The following is a 22569-nucleotide window of genomic DNA, read 5'->3' as shown; positions in this document are numbered from 1 at the left end:
TTTTGGGCATGGAAGGAGGGGGCTGCGCAGGAGGACATCCTCCTGAGACCCGCGGTCTCCGCGGAGCAACCCCCCCACCTGCTTTTGGCAACCCCGAGCCCCTGTCCGGCAGCCAGCCCTTTCCTTCCGCTCACCGCTGCGACCTGCGGTGACCGCGGCCGCGTCCGGTTCGGTCTCCCGGCGCAGAGCACGGGGCCGAACCTGGCACGTGGCAGCAGCGGCCCGGGTGGCCGCTCCTCCGAAAAGATGAAATCATTGCAAGGCAATGGACGACGCTCCCGACCCGGGGCTTGAACGCGCGCCAACCGAGAGACGGGTGGCCCTCTCCTCTGCTGCCCCCGAGCGAACTCAGTCACACCGCCCCCTCCCCCTTCCTGCTTCCGAGCCGCCACGCGGTGCAGGCGCGCCGCAAGCCCGGGCCGAAATTGCTGGGTGACACTTAACTTTCTGAATTCCGTGCAGTTGGCTGCGGGTGATATCACCGCCTTGGTGTCGTGTTTCTCCGCCCCTTCTCTTCTAGCGCCCCTCCCCCGACTTTTCTCGCCACTTTGTTTTGCTGAGTTTCTCCACCTCTTTTTTTTTTTTGCTAGTTCTAAAAAGCGAGGTGGAGACGTTATACAATCTCGTTGTTTGTATCATGGGATGTTATGATTTTGTAATAGTGAATCCTGGAAGATACTCTTTAGCGTGTTTATTTATTTGATTCTACCTCAGACAGTACGTCGTGATGTTTTGCAATGTTGTGTGGTATTGTTCCAGAATATTTTAAACTAAGCATCTAAGTAAATAATATTTAGCTTTTGGTTGAATCTGGTTTCTGTTTAATTTGTAGAAACAAATTCTCATGAATGGTAAAGAAAAACAAAGTGGCAACACTGTGCAAATGCATAAAGATACATAGTTATTGCTACTGTGGGAGAAGAAATCAATTTTTATATTTTCATAAAACATAATTGACTCCTTTTGTGGTACTCCTGGGGTCTTAGGATGAGATTAAGTGGAGGAATATTTCTGAATTCTCCAAAAGGTATCCTAATGTAAAGGTATATCTAATGTAACTATTAAAACATTTCTTTATCCAGCTTCAAAAAGTGTTTATTGTTCTTCTAATTTCACAGTGTTGTGAACTCATGGAACTATTTATTTATATTTAATAAGTATTTACTATTTACTTACTATTTAACAAGTAAAGCCAATGTTGGGGTTTACTGAGACCCAAGACCATTATTTGAGTTGATCCATTGGAAGCCTTCTTAGTATTTAAGTTATTGACTTCTTGTGTCTTCATGTTATGAAAGATAAATGAAAAATGCTCTTCTCAAACTGTCAGGGCTTGCTTTCATTCTTCAAAGTTTACTTTTGCTTGTGAAAGTGTAATGCAAACCCTTGATCCTGGTCAGCGCTCCCCAGGTTAAACCATCTTCCCCTTTGAAGCTATCTAGAAACACAAGGCCGAGTTGTCCTTGGTCCCCAGGCTCGTTGCAGAATGTGAACAAGCAACTTTAGAAAAATATCAATGTTGTTTTTGAGCTTGTTCAATGGATAGAAACAGAGACACCTTTTATGTAAACAAGGAAGGTTCTGTTGTATAGGGTGACCATATGCATTATTGCCCCAAATCAGAACATGCCAGAGAGTGAGAGGAGTCCCTATTAATACTTATGCTGGGACAACTGGCTTAAGCCTGAATGTTTGGGGCAGTCCGGGACACATGGTCACTCAGTTGTACCTAACAGTCAACAGTTATAGTAACACAGAATCTTTAAGTCCTCAGAGGCAGCTAAGGCTCAGACTTGCACAGTGTCTGGAGTATGCATGAGTGCTCGTAATAAACTGCACCAGTGGGCTTTTCTCCCGCCTTTCTTGGCCTTTTTAGTGCCATCTGTAATAGTCTTTAGTTAACATCCAACACATGCATGGGGACTGGTTTAAAACTAGCCTGAATATCTTGGTGTTTCAGTATCCACTAACCTACCTCTCTCCATAAACAAAGCCTCTGTTCTCAGTGGTTTCGTTGTCTTAGCTATTATTATCATTGCTGTAATTGTTTAGTTCTTATTTTGTACCGACTCTGTGCTAAATGTTTCACACATTTATTAGCCATTCAGTCTTATGAGGTGAGTACTAATATTATCCTGATTTTACAGAGGAGGGAACTGAGGCATAGAGAAGTTAAGAACTAATTTAAGGATACTCAGTGGGGTGGGAGATAGGCTTGGACCTCCAGAACTCCACTCCACCAAACCCAACTGTCTTCCTACATTTTTCTTATTTTTTATTTTTAATGAGTCAGTCAAATATATGAAATACTTGGTACCGGAATTTGAAAGCAACAGTTAAATATTATGTCAGTATCACTCTTTTTCAGTGGCAATTCTTTAGAGAGTTGGTTCTGATAGAGTTCAGTGACTTTCAGAAAAATGTATCTGGGGAAAGAATTTCACTCACAGCCTCTGCCACAGACATTCTTTTTCTTCCTCCTTAGAAATTTACTCTGGGGAAGAAATTGGTCTCTTTAGGACCTGGGTTTGAATGTCTTTTGTCACATCTTGTACGTTTTGGTTCTCTGTCAGGGTGGAACTGTAGCTTGAGTGAAGTTGGAAACTCAGAGTAGATGAATCCCCGAGGGGAGCTGGTGGTGGAGGGAGCGCTGTGTACGTGTGTTGGCTGCGCTCCTTTGGGAAGGCAGCAAGCCCTGGGCCTCAGAGGGCCTGGAAATTCCACCTGAGCTCCTGCTGCAGATTTTTAAAAGCTCTTTGAGGCTCATTGGTTCAGTGGGGAGTGGAGTTGAACTTTCGGAACAGAAATATTTATTACTATATCTATTTCTTTGTCTACCCATAGGTACAAAGATGAATACAATGTGGTTCCTCATATAATTTCAAATAAATATAGCCTATCTAAACAGATGAATTATGGTGGTTGAGAGGAAGTAAAAATTACTTCCAGCTTGGGGCAGGAGACAGGGAAAGATTTCCCAGAAGAGGTGGTTTGGAGCTGAGTTGGGAGGGGAGCTTCGTAAGTAATGAGGTAGAGATATGGAATTATGCTGGCACATTCAGAGACGAATCACTCGGTTCTCCTGTAACAGAGGGCCAGAAGGAAAAAAGGGGAGCGTCAGACAGGGAAAGGAGTGTGTGTCACAGGCCAAGAGTGTGGACTTCGTGCTGGGAGCCACGGGAGGCCATGGGGCTCTTTAGAGCTGGGAATGGCAGCATTCGAGCTCTGCTCTGGGAAGATGAAGGTGGAAGTGAGCAGGTGAGGCCATCACCTAGGAGGCTCTTTGCAATAGTTCAAATGTGTGGTTATGAGAACAGAAAAACCTGGAAAAGCCTGGGAACATACAGGAGACACTCAGGAAGAATACTCAAAAGGGGAAATATCAGAATCCCCAGAACTAAGGAGCCAGGATAAAAACAAGAATTTCAGTGTTTCACTGCCTCAACTCTCTCAGAATATCAAGGATATTTTTAATAGTCCCCCTGACATCTTATCCTGCCCCTCTCTAATAAGACCGCTCATGCTCTGTGCTTAGGAAAAACGCATGCTAAGTGTCCTGGTAGCACCCTCGCTGTGTGGGCCACACGTGAAAATTATGACCCTCACAAGTAATAATTGAGCTCTTGCAAAGAATTACTCTCAAAAGTCAAACTGTGTTTTTAACAACCAGTGTAAACGCATCATCATGAGGACATGTTCTTTGCACTAAACAAAATAAGCTTCCCTTTTATTATTATTTTTTTAAGCAGTTCTGTTCTGCAAAAGCAAGAATGCATGTAAGGATCTCTTGTTCTGAGGGAAACACACACAGACACACACACACACACCCCCCACTCACCCCACTCACCCCATTCTCAGATCTCCTGTGAGAAAGCCTGAGGCAGTAAGCAGCCGGGTGTCTGATCCAGAGGGAATTTCCTTTGCCAAGATGGGCCGTCACTGCCCAGAATACAGGCCTGGCTCTCATCAGGTTAAGGAAAAAGCTCAGAGGTAACTCGAGGGGAAAAATATAACTTTCTATCTATTCAGTAGGTAATGATTTTTAGAACAAAGTGAAAAAGTAGACTTGTGAGACCGTTACATTTTTTTCCTTTCTCTGACTTCTATAAATACTTGAAATCATGCTGCAGACAGATAAACGGCACATGAGCTGGGACAGCATTATCAACACAGAGCAGTCATTCAAGTGACTTGTCCTTTGGGCCTGGTGTCCAACCTCTGTTTAGTGGGAACTGGCCTGGAAGGCTGTTGGCTGACTTGGCACATTTTGCAGATTGGCCCCAGTCAGAGCAAGGAGGACTAGTGTTTCTCTTTGAGTTAGGTAACACTTGGAAAGCATAGGAATTTGCAACCAGGATATGCTGTTGAAAGTCCTGGTGGTTCTATGAGAATTATTTTAACTACGAAGTTTCTTCCACTTCTCTCCCTGGGACCTGGGCACACCTACCTCCTTAGGGGCACCTTCTTCCACCATCAGCAGGGAACAATGGGAGTCCTGCCAGTTCACCCTTATCTAGAGAGAAATGGAATTGGAAGATTTGAGGAAGGAGCTTTCACCATTTGTTAGCACATTCAGAGTGGTTAATGTGTTTCTTGGAGAAGTCGCAAAGTATTGGCTTCCTCTTCTGTAAGATTGCAACTTGGGAGATTGTTGTGATGTTTAATTTAGACAACAGGAGAGCACAGAACCCAGCGCCAGATGCATAGTAGGTGTGCAAACTTTTTTCTTCTCTGTATATCAGTATCAACCTCCATCGAATTGACTGTTACTGACAAGACAAATATTACATAATCTTATTGTCCAAACCGCATTTGATCAAGAGTTGTCCCAGAAGCTCTTCCAGCACTAATGTTGAAAAGAGATGTGAGAGCATGGCAACTCAATCTCTTCTCTTCCCTATAGTTCTTTCTTTGGGAAGTCTCTTTGTTATTGTTATTGTTTTGGTTGTGGCTACTATTTTAGATATAAAGTTCTACTGCTGGGACAGCCTCTCCAGGCTATTAAATATTCAGGGTGGAAATCTTGAATGATCACACCCTTAATATCTAGCTCCAGTTAATTGAGCCTGTTAATTGATCCCATCCTGTTAATTGATCACATAGTCCTCCTTTTGGAAGAAAAGAAAACAAACAAGCCAACAAGGGGGTCCTGCTGTGGTCTGAGAGAAGGAGATTTTAGTGTTTTCTCACCACAAGCAACCTAACACCTTTGAAATGGCTGGGAAATGTCATATGTCAAAGCAGCTCCTGCACACACGATGTCACCAGAGAAACAGCCATCATTCAGCAGCTCCTCTGTTCCTCTGTCTCCCTACAGACTAAGAAAGTGATGGGACCGCTCTTCACCGGCCTGTTGAGAGAGGCATTGAAACAAGAATCCTTCATGGGGTGGGGTTCATATTTTTGCTTTCATCTCAGTTGGGATCAGCACTGTCCCTCAAGTGCTTTTAGTGTGTTAGAGGACACTTCCCACTTTCTCTAATATCTAAATTCCATTGCTGAGGGTGTACTTGCAGTGTTTTATTCAGAAAAAGGAGAGGACTATTGTGACTTAGGGAAGGTGGAAATGAATTGGCATTGGGTTTTTTTCCCTTAGTGTTCATGTTAGTCGTAATATTTCTCTTGATCTAAAATAGAATAACAAGTTTTATCAAACACTAACTTTTTAAAGTCTGAAATATGTGAACTCATTCCTGAGGGAAAGTATTTTCAACACATTAGTAAATACTTCAATATAAGGCTAAAAGGATTATTCTGATATTTATACCTAAATCAAAAGTAGAATGCTAAGTTCATAGGAATGTTAATAGCTAAATGTAATTTGATCCCAACGATATTTCCTAAAAGCTTTTAGCTATACACTGAGTGGTTTTTTTTTTTTTTTATGAAGAGAAAAAAAGTAGGTTTAACTTATTTCATTGAGAGAAATGTCATCAGTAGATATTTGGAAAATAATTGTCCAAATTATTTCATTTGACTCAAGTGTCATTGAATTGTGTCAGGTACAGTTGATTTTTGAGGGAGAAGAAAGCAATTATGGCCTAGTTCTCTCCTAACCATTAATTCCCTGGCCCTTGGTAGAAAAAATTTGTATTAAGAGGAAAGGAATTTTACTGATTGTGATTTATTTAAGTAGCCACAATTTATTGTAATATTTTCTAGGTAACTCATTCTACACAGAGTTAGATGTAGCAATGAAACAGTGTTTTTGTTCATTGTTGTTTTATGTTCATGTAATCCATAATACAAATAGAGAGCTTTTTTGTTCTTTATAGGAGTGCTTACTTGCCATCTCTTCCAGGGAATGGTATTTTATCACTTTAAAAGAAATCATTTTAGGAGACTAAAGCATTCATTGTGGTGATATGGTCTGTGTTTTCTTTTATGTCTGTGAGCCATCTGGAAGCCACATTGAAGTGTTTAATGTCCCTGCATTGCACACAGTGTTTAATGCTTTTATACCTTTTCATCCATGACCCAGGTCGTTAACCCAGGAAAAAGCCAGTAGATTATCTACTGCCTTCCTTTTCACCCACCTGTGCAGAATCAGCTCACCAGATTGATCAGGGAGACACCAGTGAGGTGATTTCTGGGTTTTGTGAAATATGCAGACAGTAATAAAAAGCCTAAACATTGACTGTAAACATAAATATTAGAAGATACCAGTCTGTGACCCAGGAAGAGCCAGCAATTTAAAGATCACAGAATAATACCTGCTGCTGGTGTTCAAAGTCGCTGCTTAAATGGCCATGTGGATACTTCCAGCTACATTTAAAACACCAGCCCTCTGAACACGGTGGTAGAGGGTATATGACAAGGTTATCACTAAACATTCAAAGCTGAAAGATTTTGTAAAATAAAGTTCACGGCTAAGCTCAAGTTCAAGCTTAGAAGGACTCTGAGTCCATATATTAGTACGATGAGGCATATGAATATTAGGGCAATTTTAGAGACCTGCCTACGTCCCTTATTGTTTGAGTGTAACAGATAGCAGTGGGGTTTTCAGAAGTTACCTTGCTGGCAGTCCTCCACATCACACTACAGAGTGATATTGTATCATATTATCTTGTATACTTAGTTCTAGAATTAGGTAAGTTATTGCAAAAACAATGTATCTGGCAATAGACTATAAAACGGTGCTATCTCCACCAGATTTCTGTTAAGCATGAGAGTTTGGGGGCCTTAATTCCAAATATGAGAGGTACCATTTGGGAAAGTACTTGGTAAATTGAAATATGCACTGCAGATGTTATTACTGATAATAACTCTCAGTGCCCAGTTAAATGCAAGCTTATTTTTGGTTCATATTCTGAAATGTCTCTAAGTGCCTCTGTTGTGGACCTGTCCATTCACAAAGTGTGAGTAACAGTGAGGTTGATACTGCTGATGCAGGCAAGGCGAGGTGAGAAACCTTTGCATTCACTCTCTGCTCTGGCAGGGAAGGGTGCGTTGGCTGCTCAGGGGAATTACTGGCAGCATCTGAGCGCTGACGCATCAGTGGGGGAGCGTTGAAGATGTTAAAATTTGCCTTGGGTTCCCTTTCTCCAGGGCACCTGGATGATGATGGATTACCTCACGGGTTCTGCACAGTCACCTACTCCTCCACGGACAGATTCGAGGGGAACTTTGTTCACGGAGAAAAGAACGGACGGGGGAAGTTCTTCTTCTTTGATGGCAGGTAGCACTCACAGTTTTGTTTTGTTTTATTTGGGGGTTGGGGGGAGATTACCAAATTACTTTATTTGAAGAAATGATACAAATGAAAGAATATAAGTGGATGTTTTAGTACAACTTATAGAAAAGGTCAAAGTAACCCCAAAGTGCATGCACTGCTTTGGGGACAAGGGAAGTCACCCCTGTGGTTATGGGGAAGCCAGCCGAAGGCTTAGCTCCATCATGATTGCCTCTTAAGGTGGGCTTGTCAAAGAGCACTCTGCCATGCCAGATTCGGGGCCCCTCGTCTTGTACAATTTGGTTAGGTGGTCGCCCAGCCCTTTGATGGAGTTCACCTGCTCATTCAGGTAATGCATCTCATTGCATTGCAATGTGAATCACACAAGGGGAATTTTTTTTTATCAGGGGCCAGTTTGTGCAGTTCCAGGAGTAAATGATTAACGCTTTTTTTCCACCGTAACGCACACTTCATTGCATTTAGCCCGTTCGCCCAGTCGTCACGGTCTGGCTTCTTGATATCCTGAAGGAAGATTCGGCCACCTCGTTGGTTCTGCAGCTTCATAATTTTCTCAGCATGTTGTTCTTTCCTCATGAGATTGGTTAAGAAAATATTTAGCAAAGTTGTTCAAAGTCACATTATCACAGTCCAAGCGCTAAGACATGGACTGGTAGACGGAAGAGGTGTACAGCTCCAGACTCACGGCGTTCTAAATGCTTGTCTTTGGGATAACTGGTCTGTGTGTGAGATACCTTAATGCTGATGTCAAAACTAGTGTTTTCTATCTTCTATCTCTAGTTAAAATATTTTTCACAGCAGCGTTCTTTTTACTTTGCTTTCACCTCCTGTGTGAGGAGGCTATACAGCAGAAGCTCCTTACTCTCTTGAGATAGCTGGAAATGACTATAGGACCTTTCTCTTTCAAGAAGAGATGGGGTTGCATGGGCCCGGCTTTTCCACAATGACTTTACACCATGCCCACTTCAGGAATGAGAGTGGCCATGTGAATTTTTCAACCATCTACAGGAATTCAGAGCCGTGGAAGGGTCAGCTCTTTTCAGACCACTTCACTGGGTAATACAGAAGTGGATTTAGCTAAAGCAGGTTATAGGATTCTATGGAATGTAGCACCACTTACGAAGCTTGCGACATTGGTAGCAAGCTGAAGCTTCCTAAACCTTGGAATTCCTTTGGGAAGGAAAATGTCTAAGCTGGCAGTTGAAGGGTGATCACAGGGATTGGCTTGTGACACAGAATCCCTTTTCTGTAGGTGGAGTGAGTTGTTTTTAAAGATATTAACTGTTCCCCAGGCCCTCAATGATCTGACATAATGAGGGGCGAGGAAAGCAATAAAAACACATCACAGAACTTTTGTAAAGTTTCCTTTTAGTTATGGATTCCAACCTTCTCTTTCCCATTGCCCCCAGCCCCATACCCCACCTTTTTCAGCAGAGATTTGCTTGCAAAATGTACATTTTAAGTGGTCAGATATTTTACTTCCTTTCTTTTGCTCTGCTGGGAATACCCGGTGAATGCCTGAGTCCCGTGGTGGCCTCTTTCAAGATTTGGTGTCAGTGCTTTCTTCTCTCCTGAACCTTTTAACCTGTCCAGAGGGACACTTCCTGCCTCATTCCCAATGCAGTTCACTCAGAGCTCTTTTCTGGAAGGTGTTACTTTTTACCTTATGCTGCAATTATTCTTTTATTCATTCAACAAATGTAAATGTCTTGTTTCCCCTACAGGACAGAGGTTTCCTTGAGGGCACAGTCTATGCCTATTTCATCTTCTATGCTTCATAGCACTTTCTCTTAATTTGGTACTAAAAAAAGAAAAAGGAAAAAAAACTCTTGCTGAATGAATATGGGAGCTGAAAGAGACAGTAGAATTCACCCAGAATACCCGCGCACCCACACCCCCCACACACTCATGCTTTAAATCTGGTAGTTTGATGATCACACCCAGTAAGTGATTGACTATGGGAAAACAGTCCAACAGGTTTGATTGAACTTAGTGTTGGTTACTTTCTTGCTTCACAGACCTGATACCCAGAGCTTCTGAACCAGTGTGCCAAGAATGAGCTGCATGTTAACTCTGAGACACTGACACCCTCAGCCCTAGGGTGCTGAGTGGGGCCTGACACTTGCTGAGCACCTCCCTCCTTCTGTCAAACTGGTCAATCCTGGCTCCAAGCAGCTTCATCCAGTTACCCCAGTGTGTCATACAAATGCAGTAATTTGCACGTGTTCATGACATGAGAAAGCCGAAGCTCTAGGTCAGGCTGAAGCACTAAGCCAATAGCTATCTATGGGATAGAAATAAATTGATAGACTTTTTAAAAAATCTTTTCGAGGCTCCAATTCACTAGGATTTATACCTACCTTTCAAACACCTATAGAGACTTGGGTCAAATAGTAGACCCAAAAAATGATGGTATTAGTGAGGACCTTGAGAGGTTACCTTTGTTCAACTTCTTCAGATGACCTTGAGGGTAGAAGGTCAGTATCACAGCTTTTATGACATGTGATGAAGCCATGTGGCGACAAGTTCTTGTCACCATCTATCTTAACCCTAATACTGATCATGTTATGAGACATCTGCTAAAAGAATTTGCTGTAAAAATTAGTGAGATAGTCTTAGGACTGAAAAAAAGGCCACGGAATCTCTTAGCTCTTTCTAAGGGGGATGCAAGATTTGGTCATGAAGAAGTCAGTTGTTTCCACATGAAGAATACACCTTAATTTGCATTTAAATTAGTTTAAATTACATTTAAATTAATTTGTATTTAAATTAAGAATGCCTTAATTTGCATTTACCTATTAATTTTTCTCTCTATTACCACTCCCAATTTTTAGGGTCTCATGTGTTAGGTAAAATAAAGTGGGAACTCTATGCCTTTACTGACAGTCAGGAGGCTTCAGTCTGGAAAAATTTCCCCAAAAAAGGGTGAAATCAAGGTTTTGAAATAACAGGTGAGGAAACAAAAAGTTTCTGTTCGAGTTTAAGAAAGTTGTTCAAACCTGTAGTGCTGGCTTGTGCTCCCATCAGAGGGTTTGTTTGCAATTGTGGGAACCTGTGTTTGGAAAATCATAAAGTGTATTGACAGAAAATTTGGCCTGATACCTTCTAATGTTATGTAAAACCTGAACCCAAGTGTGTGTGTGTTTTTTTAAAACTACTTTATTGAGGTATGATTCACACACAAACAGCTGAAGTATTTAGTGTATACAATCTGGTGAGTTTGGAATTAAGGATATGTCCATCACCATAATCTATGCCATTAACTGGGTGTGTGATTTATGGTAAGGTTTCAAACAAATATGAATTTATATCAAGAAAATTCTAGGGGCTGGCCCCGTGGCATAGTGGTTAAGTTCAGCACATTCACCTTTGGTGGCCCAGGTTTGCAGGTTTGGATCCCAAGCATGGACCTACACCACTTGTCAGCCATGCTGTGGTGGTGACCCACATGCAAAGTGGAGGAAGATTGGCATGGATGTTATTAGCTCAGGGCTAATATTCCTCAACAACAACAAAAAGAAGATAATACAAATGGCCAATAAGCATGAGAAAAGATGCTCGACATCACTGATCATTAGGGAAACTCAAATCAAAACTACAATGAGATACCACCTCACACTCATTAGGAAGGCTACTGTAAAAAAAGAAAAATCTAGAATCAATTTTTCCCTTATCACAGAACATGATAAACCTGAATACAAATTTTAAATGTTCAGATCACCAGGAAAAATGGCCCTGTTAAATTTTTTAACCAAGTTCCTGGATAAAAGCAGAATATTTTATTTTATTTTTAAATTTCATATGTGGCAAATGCTTGGTAGAATAAAAAACTTCAAGAAATACAGAAATGTGAAAAGTGAATGTGCTCTATTTTTTTTTACTGTTAACCCCATGTCACGGAGGTAACCACTGTTGACAGAGAATTTAAGCATCTTAATTAAGAATATTCAAGGTAAAATAAGGAAATTGCTATCTATTTCTAAATCTCTGGATTCAGTTTCAACAGCCAATATGTACATTGTTCACCTTTTTACTAGTGTCTCAACTTCAGAATATTTGCTAGTTTTTAGACCTTAACAGTTAGTCTTTCCTTCTTTATACGACAAAATGTAGAATAGAAGAGCTAAGCTACTACAACCAGCTTGTTAAGTCGGAAACCTAAAGTCAGACCACTCACTCTTTACCAGATAGTTTTATCTCACAAATGAAGAATGAATGCAAAAATTGACCTTATTTTGAAAATTGTTGTTTCAAGCAGCTATTGTTTTCCATTTTCCTCCCTTTTTTAAAGGAAAGAAGAAAATTGTCTTAAGATTAGAGAATTGGGACTTCTTAACACCTGCTCTAGTCCTGAGATAAAGGCATTTGTGTATTAAGGAAAAAGGCATCTTGATGCTTTGTTGGTGTGGCTCTGCAGTCGATCGGCATCAGTGGATTCACTGGAATACTGTGGGGTATTATGAAAACTTTTAGTATGCAAAAATACTTTGATACACACGACTCTAATTTTTATACTAATCCCCAATTATGGATATTTATTTTAATGTATCTTTTCCTTAATTGTTCTCATTTCAACCAAGATTTATGGATGTAAAGACAATTTAGCAGGACTTCTTGAAATCCTAGAATGGTAGCAAGAAAGAGGTGTTTCAATGCAGATTTTCTTTGGGCTCTGTAATATTAAGGAATCACGTGGTTTTTAGCCTGATTATGAGATAGAGATGAGTTACTTCATTCAGTTTTCTTTTTTTATACTATTGTTCCTTCTCCTTGACATGCCAATTAGATTGCAAAGTGTTATTTACTACTACGTGACTTCATTCTCCTGTGCCCAAGTCGTTTTCTGAGGTTGATTTGCTATATTAATATGTCCGGCTTAGAGAGCTCCTTGTAAGTTCTCACTGGCCAAATAACCTAAGTGAGGCTGCCCGTGGAGAAGCTCCTGAGAAAGGCTGACATTTCCCAGGTGACAGGTCCATGCAGAATCTCTTGTGTTTGGGTTTTTTTTTCTTTTTTGAGGAAGATTAGCCCTGAGCTAACTGCTGCGAATCCTCCTCTTTTCGCTGAGGAAGCCTGGCCCTGAGCTAACATCCGTGCCCATCTTCCTCTGCTTTACATGTGGGATGCCTACCATAGCATGGCTTTTGCCAAGTGGTGCCATGTCTGCACCCAGGATCCAAACTGGCGAACCCTGGGATCCGAACTGCCAAACCCAGGGCCGCCAAGAAGCAGAACATGCAAGCCTAACTGCTGCACCACAAGGCTGGCCCCTTGTGTTTGGTTTTTAGAAAGTGCTTGGTCACATTTCAGAGAAATTGGAGTTGGAATGGACTTCTGAAGTCATATATTCCAACCTCCCACACAACGCAAAAGTCCCTTCTATGTTCCTGACAGTCATCCAGCTTTCATTGGAACCAGGCTCAACAAATATATTCATCTGTATTCTAATGAACGGTTCTGATTAAGGCAAAAATTTTTGTGGCATATAAGAACAAAGGGAGTGGAAAAGAAATGGATAACTTTGGATACTTATCATTTGTTCAACACTGGACACGTTGCCTTCATAGCAATCTGTGAAGTAGCTTTTATCTTTTTCTTCTTCTTCTCTCTTTCTCTCTTTTTTTTTTTTTTTTTTTTTAAAGCAGAAGCCTGATCAGCTAGGGCCAGAAGGATAAAGTTTTTTGCTTTGTTTTTTTGTTAGGAAAGCCCTGAGCCAGTCTGTTGCCAGTCTTCTTTTTTTTTTTTTTTCCCCTCCCTAAAGCCCCAGTACATAGTTGTATATTCTAGTTGTAGGTCCTTCTAGTTCTTCTATGTGAGCCACCACCACAGCATGGCTACTGACAGATGAGTGGTGTGGTTCCGTGCCCGAGAACCAAACCCTGGCTGCTGAAACAGAGTGCACCAAACTTTAACCACTAAGTCATCAGGGCGGGCTCTGAAGTAGGTTTATAATTCTATTTTACATAGGAAGAAACTAAGGCAAAGAGTGGTTAAATAACTTGCCCAAGGTCACCTAGTTAGTAAGGGTTGGAGCTGACAGTCAAGCCAAGGTGAGTTCAATTAGAGCCACCTCTCTTTTTACCACATCTACTACCCTCCTCTAACTAGAAACAAAGAAATACCTGTGGTCTTGACTGCCTTTCTTCCATGCTTTAATTTTACTTGAAGTCACTCATTGGCTGTAATTGTGAAAAGTTCAAAGAGGTCTTGGGGTGAGTTCAGTTACTTTCTTGTAGGAGCTTGAACAACTTGGTAGGAGCTTGGCAGATTGATGGGAGTTTTTGCTAAGGAATCAACTCAGAGGACCCTGTTCTAGAGAGTTGCCCTCTTCCTCTTTTGTAAAATGGAGATAATTATACCTGCTTCTCTGAGTTGTGAAGACTGAATGAGAAAACCTGTAAAGACCTTGTAGAGTGGAGGGTACCAAGTAGGCGCTCATGGGGAAGCATGGATTTTTTTTCTATTGCTCTGTATATGCGGTTTTTTCCCAGCTTTATTGAGATATTATTGACATAGAACATATGTAAGTTTAAGGTGTACAATGCAATGATTTGATATATGTATATATTGAGAAATGATTACCACAATAAAGTTAGTTAACACCTCCATCCCCTCACATAATTACAATCTTTGTGTATGTGCTGATAACATCTAAGATCTCCTCTCTTAATAATTTTCAAGTATAGAATACAGTATTATCAATTGTAGTCACCATACTGTACATTAGATGCCCAGAACTTACTCATCTTACAGCTGGAAGTTTGTACCCTTTGACTAGTATCTCTCCATTTCCCCCACACCCTAGCCCCTGGAAACCACTCTACCTTCTATTCTACTCTTTCTTTCTCTGAGTTGGGCTTTTTTAAATTCCACATATAAGTGAAGACATACTGTACTTGTCTTCCTCGGTCTGACTTATTTCACTTAGCATAATGCCCTCAGTATCAAGGATGGATGATGATGATGATGATCTTTTATCATTATTATTGTTACTATTATTATTAAATGGCTAGCAGAGTTTTCTTAGGTTTCTTTTTAGAGAGCAAAACTAAATTTCATTAATTGCTCCTCAAATATTTTACTGTTTTGAGCCTTTATAATAATAAGATCCTACAGACTTATAGACCTTCTATCAAAGGGTAAAAAACTTTGAAGATACACAGCACAATATCTTACATGGAAGCATTATAGTGCTCCATCCAGCTTGCCTATCACACCTTGGAAGAAGTAGAAGCTTCTGGTTGGAAATAAATAGCCCTAGCAGACAGTTTGGCTTTGTTGTTAATGTTCTTCTTCTTCTTTTCTTAGTTTTCAATATTTTAAGAGATAATATATATTGTCATATAAAATAATTTCTGAAACAATGTTTTAATGCTGAGTCACAATTTAATTTGGTTAGAAATGGGAATTTAAAGTAGAATTACGACTTATTTTAAATATCCCTCTTGGTTCTTGTTTTACTATACCTGGCGAAAGGAAGGGAACAGAGTTTATGCCTCATGAGGTAGAAAGCTCCAAAGCTTGTAGACCCCAAGGAAAAGCCAAAGCTGGCAATCTCCTAAGAACACGCTTGTGTGTTCAGATATTAAAGAGATTTTTTTAATGAAAATACACTAGTATTTGAATAGAATGCAGATGTATCAGTCTTGGTAAACAATTATAAAAATTCTCTCTTTCTTTGTAAGTTAGATTTCCTCATTTAATTTATTACTGGAAGTTAAAGTATAAGAGCTTTGATAAAACAGATAAAAATGGTCCATGTGTATATGCAGAGAAAGAAATTTAATTAAAATTGATGTTTTAGTTTCCTCTACATTTTCCAGTTATTTGATTCAGATACTGTTGCCAGAAAAATCAAACAATTGAAATACCTTTTTTCATTTTTCATTTCTTAACATACTAAAGAATCTGCCAAGATGTTGAAAAGGACTTTAAAAAAGTATGAGTCCAGAACATTGTGTATAGTGTGATCCTATTTTTGTTAAAACAACAACAAAAGGTGAGAAAATGCATAATATAAATGGAAAAAAGTCTTAAATGATGGGTGCCAAATTGGATAGGAGTACTAGGAATTTCCACTTTCTACATCTTCATAGTGCTTGATTTGGTTTTTGTTTGTTTGTTTGTTTTACAATGAATGCATATTACTTTTTTCATTTAAAGAGGCATTTATTCTATCCTCCCCTCATTTAATAGATCACTTATAAATTATTCCAGACAGAGAGGAATCTTTCTTGCTTGTTTGTTCCAGTAGATTTAAGGCAGTTTTGTAAATTTCTTTAACTGTGTATTGCAGTGTCTCATAGCTGTTTCTCTGATGCTGCTGTTTTGAACCCAGTTTCTCAGTAGAAAGCTCACCATCATATGCGTCAATACACATGCTTAATAATAATGGCAATTATTTATTCAAGCCATCACTATATGCCAGACCATCTTCTAAACATTTGATGTATATTAACCCGTTTAATCCTTGCAGAAACCCTATTGGGAGTCCACTTTACAAATGAAGAAAGAAGGTAGGGAGAGTTTCAGAAACTTTGCTAACGTGCAGACTGTATGCACATTTACCTCAGGGGCAGAGCACTCCCTGCACTGGAGCAACGTTGTTAACACTATTTCCCTCTCCATCTTCTCTTCTCAAAGCAAAATTATCCCAGTTCCCATTTCCATTCTTTCATTTAGGAAATGCCACTTGAAGATATCCTACGTTTGTATGTCAGAGGAGGGATACATTGATGGGTAATGCCTAATTTGTTCCCATAAAGGGCTTATAATCCCATTAGAGAAACAGGACACATAGGTTGACCATCGATAAAGACCTGGAAAGTCCAATAATAGCCCATGACTAGGCTCCTATGAGGGTAGATTTTGTGGGAAGTAGGGCTCCACATGCGGAGGATGCGTAGGCTCTGGTTAGGCCAGTGATGAGCAGATTTGCTCTATGGCACAACTCTCAGTCCAGTTTCAGCAAGAAAGATTGGGCAGCCGCTTCTATGTAGCTACTTCCCAAATATGACCAGATATTAACCCTTTAGTGGCTACAAAATAGTGCCATCTTCTCATAATTTATTTCTTTTTTGAATAGAAAAATGCCAGAGGTTTGAGAATATTCATTACTATCGCAAGGTTATTTTTGTTTTGAATGAAAAAGAAAGAAAATGTGACACACAACTTTTTCCCCTGAATTTGTCCTCAGGGATTTAAAAAGTTTGATTACATATGCTTTAAGGGAAAAAGCAAGGAAAATATAGCATGAAAGCTAAGATAGATGGAGGTGTGCTTGGGGCCAGTGAATAAACTAATGTGAGCAGAGGATTCTAGAGTAGGAGTCAGCGAACTTTTTCTGTATAGAGTGAGATAGTAAATATTTTAGGCTTTTGGGGCCGCATACGGTCTCTGTCGCAAGTATGTCACTCTGCTGTTGTAATTTGAAAGCAGCCATAGAGGATACGGAAAGGAATGTGCGTGGCTATGTTCCAGTAAAACTGTATTTACAGAAACAGGCAGGAGGCCACAGTTTACCAGCCTCCCCTAGAGGAGGAAAAAGAAAGAAGGGTAACACCTTTAACACCAGACCGGAAAGCTTTTATCTTCTTTCCTCAGTGCCAGAGGTTTTCAAAGTCTGTCATTTTTATTGCCCTGGAAAACCCAGTTCGTGTGATAACATGCCCCTTTTGTCAGCAGATTCCAGCGAGGCTACCATAAAAATCTGCCGAGAGAGCTAAGCTGTTTCGTCAGGCAGGTGCTGAAAAATAACGCAGCACGTTTTGCTCCCCAGTGCCTTAAGAATTTGCTTTGATGTATCTTAGATCAGTTGGGCTAAGGGGAAATAGTTTGTTCTTAGTATTATGATACTAACAAGGATGGGCTCCATTGTAAGGGAGAGTGGGACAAGCTACTGGATATGCTTAGCAGGGAATAGGTACAATTCTATATTATTGTTTAACTGGTTCACAAGTCCCGTGTCTTGTAAATTTGATCATAAACCTGAGAAATATTGGCAAATTCAACTGTCAGGGGATAATTCTACCCAAACACACACAGTCACCCTTTGCAAACTCTCGAGAATCCAAAGTCATTATGTTGCCAGGTTCAGCAAATAAAAATTCGGGGCACCCAGTTAAAATGGCATTTCAGATGAACAACGAAAAAATATTTTAGTATAACTGTGTCCCATTCAATATTTGGGACACAGTTATACTAAAAATTTGTTGTTTATCTGAAATTCAAAGTTAACCAAGCATCCTGTATTTTATCTGGCAATCCTAAAAATGAAGATCGAAGATTAAATAGTTTTTTGCACTATATTGCATCATGATCTCAGTTGATTAGTTATCCTTCATCAAGGTTGTTCTTTTTTTTTTTATTGTGCATCTAATGTGAGTCTAATGACAGTTGAATCTCATTAATTCCAACCTCGCAGATTTAGAGTTTTGATTATTTATGCAAGGGCTATGCTAAAGTGCACTTTATTCTCTTCATGAATTTACTAAACCTATTTGTCACTGATAGTACAAACAAAACTGAAAGAGAACTATTTATCTCCTTGGGAGACTACAAATAGTGTAATTACAATGTAATCAAAGGCTATCGTTATTTAGACTGTACTTTTCATTTAATAATTGCAGATCATTCTGTCATTCATTAAAGAAAGACAAGACTTGACCAGGCAGCGTCAGGTGCAGCCGTCTCAGTCCCCATGGTGCCATTTGTGTTCCACCTGTCCCCAGTCTGCAGTGTGAGCTTCCAGTCTCTCCCATTTGATTGTGTTTGTTTTCTTCGTCTTGCTTTCTCAAACCTCGCACAATGCCTGCTCCTTCGAAGGCACCCCATAAATGTTTGTTAGTTAAATTAATGAATGAATGCCATCTGCACACCTTAAAGGAATCAAACTGTCTTTGTTGCTAAACATTTTACCTTTTAAACTTAAAAAATTGAACTGGTCTTCCCCTTATGCCAAATTTCAGTACATAAAGGGAGTTTCTGGTAAATTTAGTTTGATTGCACAATGGCCTTTGTGAGGCTAACACTGAAAACATGTTATGGAAATTCCAAAAGTGTTTTATGAGGAGAGAGAGATAGAGAGGTACTTGTAAAGTCAGCATGAGCACCGCTGTGAGCTTCCTTCTGTTCTAGGACTGTGGCTCACAAACTTTATCAGGCTGCTAATGATATTAGCAAGGTGTCGCCTGCACTCTTCCTTATTTGCCCCTATTTGCCATAATCATGTACACACACACACACACACGCGCGCACACACTTAAATAAATCCCCACATATCTTCCAAAGAGATGGAAGGGGATTCTTTTGATATGATACCAATTATGGCTGTCACCAATAAATGATACATTAATAACTTAAAACCAATCTGTAGACATTTACCCATTCTATACCACATTTGTATTATTAGAAACCACTACACACAAGCCATCTGAAAGACCCTTGAGAACTACCAGTGAATTCTGGACCACTCTTGAGGGAAATGAAGCATAAGTGGTTTATATATGGAAAGGGTAACACGAGCGTTTCTATTGCCCAGTATTGGTCAGCATCTAGCCTTGGAAACATATTCCGATGAGGCTTGTTCTCAGTTTCTGCTGTGGCTTCTTCCTTCTCTCTTTCCTCCAGCAGAGAAAAAGGATTAATAGGTACCAAGAGATGAGGAATTCAGTCTCCATCCCTGTTCCTAATCCTACCCGTGTCTTGGGAGTATTTTTCCTGGCGATCTAGGAGCATTCAGAAGGATGCACGGATGCAGGTCAGCGTTGCAGCAGAGCTGGGCATGCAGTTCCTTGGTGGTCATTTTCTTCAGGAGACTTGAGTCGTGATCTGACTCTGCCCTTTTGTCCCCCTTCTCTCACAGCACTCTGGAGGGATATTACGTGGACGATGCCCTGCAGGGCCAGGGAGTTTACACGTATGAGGACGGGGGCGTTCTCCAGGGCACGTATGTAGACGGAGAGCTGAATGGACCAGCCCAGGAATACGACACAGATGGGAGACTGATCTTCAAGGGGCAATATAAAGACAACATTCGGCATGGCGTGTGCTGGATATATTACCCAGTAAGCCTTGTGACTTCATGGTGCTGGAAAGTAACATGTTTTAAGAAGATGCTTTGACTTTTCACAATAAAGAGTAAAATGTATTCCCTGTGTTAGAAAATGTGAAGCTATGAAACTTGAGGGTCACGGTAGCTAAAGGCAGCAGTTTATGAGGTGTGCTATCTCACTGCTGTTCCTCATTGACTTAGATTGTTGGTCCTTCCATCTACTACGAATTCCTTTTCGGTGTTGTTTTGAAAAGGAATGATTAATCATGAATAAAACAAAGTGGGACAAATTGATTTTATTGTACCACTCATAAAGACAAAAATATATTGCTTTTTAAAAATATTCCTTTGGTATATAGAAAGACACGGTGGAATATTTTGTTGTTGCAATTAATCCTATTCTGCTTCTCATACATAAGAACAAATCCAGCAATTTCCCATCTTTTTGGACTTACTACACCATTGTTACTTCATTTTACAGTACCAGTCCCTACGTTATAAGGTGCTTCGTGGTTTATATCCCTTAAATTAGGGTGATTAAAATTAACTTGCCTTTGAGTATTTGATAGCATTTTATCATATTTCTGTAGTTTATTAGAGCAAAAAGATGTGGCGAAATCCATGGTTGGGAGTTAATGCTCTAATTTTTGTTTGCATTTCAAATATCCCATCTGTTGTTAGTGAATTTCCAGAAAATGTTTCAGAAAATAGACCTGAGAAAATATTTTATCTGATATTTTATGTTGTCCAGAGCTTAAGTCAAAATACATTTTTTCTTGCTCTGAATCTTGTGTTATGATTAAAAAGTATTAATAAAAACAAAGAATCTATTACATGTATAATGAGAAAAGTAGTCCCAGCTAAATCTACTTACATATTATTATTCTTCAAAAATTAGTTAATCTCTAGGAACAGGGCATAAGGAAAAAACATTGTAAAACATTTTTTTAATCATTACTAAAGCATATGTACATCCTCTTGGTAGGCTCTGCAATAGATCAGAAGTCCTTTCGGTTACTGCCCACAAGGCAAGCAGGAAGAGGGGGGTGGTGGAGGTCCCTACCAGTTAGGAAGACAGAAGCTTTCGTTGCTTCATGAGTGGGCATGTTGAGCATCTTGCTGCCCAGTGCTGGGGACCCGCCGATATGACAGTGAATCTTTTTTTTTTTAAAGATTGGCACTTGAGCTAACACCTGTTGCCAATCTTTTTTTTTTTTCCTTCTTATCCCCAAAACCCCCAGTACATAGTTGTATATTCTAGTTGTGAGTGCCTCTGGTTGTGCCACAGTGAATCTTGAAGTCAGGGAAAGTGGAACTCTCTGCGTGAGGGTGAGTGTAGGAAAGAGGCAAAATATGGATTACCAGATTCTCCCGCTACCTATCATTTTACTTTTGACTATAAGCAAAGTCCCTAGAGGAGATCAAAGATGGACTAAGATGAGTGGATCCACCTCACTCAATATAGTTGCATTTTGAAACCTAAATATGCAGCTACATTTTAGTCATTAGCCTTAATTATCTTATTAAATACCAAGAGAAGACTCTGCCTTAGGAAGGAAACACTGGGAAGTTATAAGCTTTCAAAATTAACTTGTTTGATAAGTCTCGCTTTATATAAGGTATCTGTTGGCAGTTGAGGGGGCTCATTTCACCCAGCTGCTCTCTGGATTCAAAATCAACCGAGAAATAGACATAGGTGTCAGGGGTCAAGATGTCGGTTTTATAATGGCAGTATTGGATAGGAGATGTGGTGTGGGCTTCTACTCCTTTCCCTCTGAACTGAACAGATGGACCAGCTGCAGACAGAGCAGCTAGAAAGCTGCAGGTTTCCTCTGGGGGAGTAGGGCCTGCCTGGGGCACTTCCCCAAGGAGAGGACAGGAATGGAGAGGGGATAGGTACAGCCTGTGGCACTGCCAGTTTCCAGGACCCAGGAGAGGGTAAGCAAAAATGCAGCAGGACACATGGGAACAGCAGGCTCTCTTCTGTTAGCTGCCACCCAGTAGAGAGATGAAAGTCGGTGGGTGTCAGACCCTGCCTCTTGCTAATCAGACGAATGGTTCCTCCTCTCACCAAGAGGAGCCACTGAGCAGAGGCGAGAAACCAGCAGCTTCTTCCCCAACACTCCCTGACACAGCAGACAAGGAAGTTTTTGTGACATGGGGTCAAAGCAGGAACAAAGACAGGAAAAAATAATGATTCTCCCTACAGTATTTATTAGCTCACTCTAAGGACAGTTTATTTCTTTCGAAATTTTACCTTGGAACAGTGATGTAAAGTTTTTAACTAAAAATTTATAACTCCTTTTGGAAATGAAGAATCTCTGCTTTATCATTCTAACACATAAATTCACTTGTCCCCAAAACCAGAAGTTTAAAGTATTTAAGGGGAAAATGTGAAACCCTAGAAAGACAGAATAAATATCAGTGTTGATGGTTTGTATTAGTTACGACATGTAAGAAGCACAAATGCTCCCACTGCCGTCAGTTCAATAATTGCTGAAAGCCTGAAGGCAGATCTTGCCGAAAGTATCACCCCTATTTATGCTGGGTTATTAAGAATCAAGTGAGGGTAGAGAAAGAGCAATAATATATCCCTGATGCACTTTCTACCCATGAAAAAGGCTTCCAAGTATTCTTCTTTCTTGGAAGTGCTGTGATTCGTTTTTTAATTTATAACCTTTTTTCTCCAAAGAACCATTAGACTACGATGAACTGGAGAAATCATGTACCTGATGTTATTTTTTCCTGCTGTCTCTCAGCAAGCAGCTTTTGGGATCACTCAGAAGTCATCCTACATCACTGACTTTGAGTAGCTGCTCCTAGAACC

The 22569-nt window shown here is 40.2% G+C and overlaps 1 protein-coding gene across 1 annotated transcript in view; it reads left to right on the top strand.

Annotated features, from left to right (window-relative positions):
- Window positions 1–22569, top strand: part of SETD7 (SET domain containing 7, histone lysine methyltransferase) — a 45017-nt gene that overhangs the window by 1517 nt on the left and 20931 nt on the right. The window contains exons 3-4 of the mRNA XM_014852861.3: window positions 7549–7678; window positions 19554–19755. Of these exons, the coding sequence (XP_014708347.1) occupies window positions 7549–7678; window positions 19554–19755 (332 nt within the window). The remainder of the gene's footprint in view (window positions 1–7548; window positions 7679–19553; window positions 19756–22569) is intronic.

The sequence above is a fragment of the Equus asinus genome, chromosome 3, assembly GCF_041296235.1.
Source record: "Equus asinus isolate D_3611 breed Donkey chromosome 3, EquAss-T2T_v2, whole genome shotgun sequence".
NCBI lineage: Eukaryota > Metazoa > Chordata > Mammalia > Perissodactyla > Equidae > Equus > Equus asinus.
This window is presented reverse-complemented; position numbering and strand designations above follow the sequence as displayed.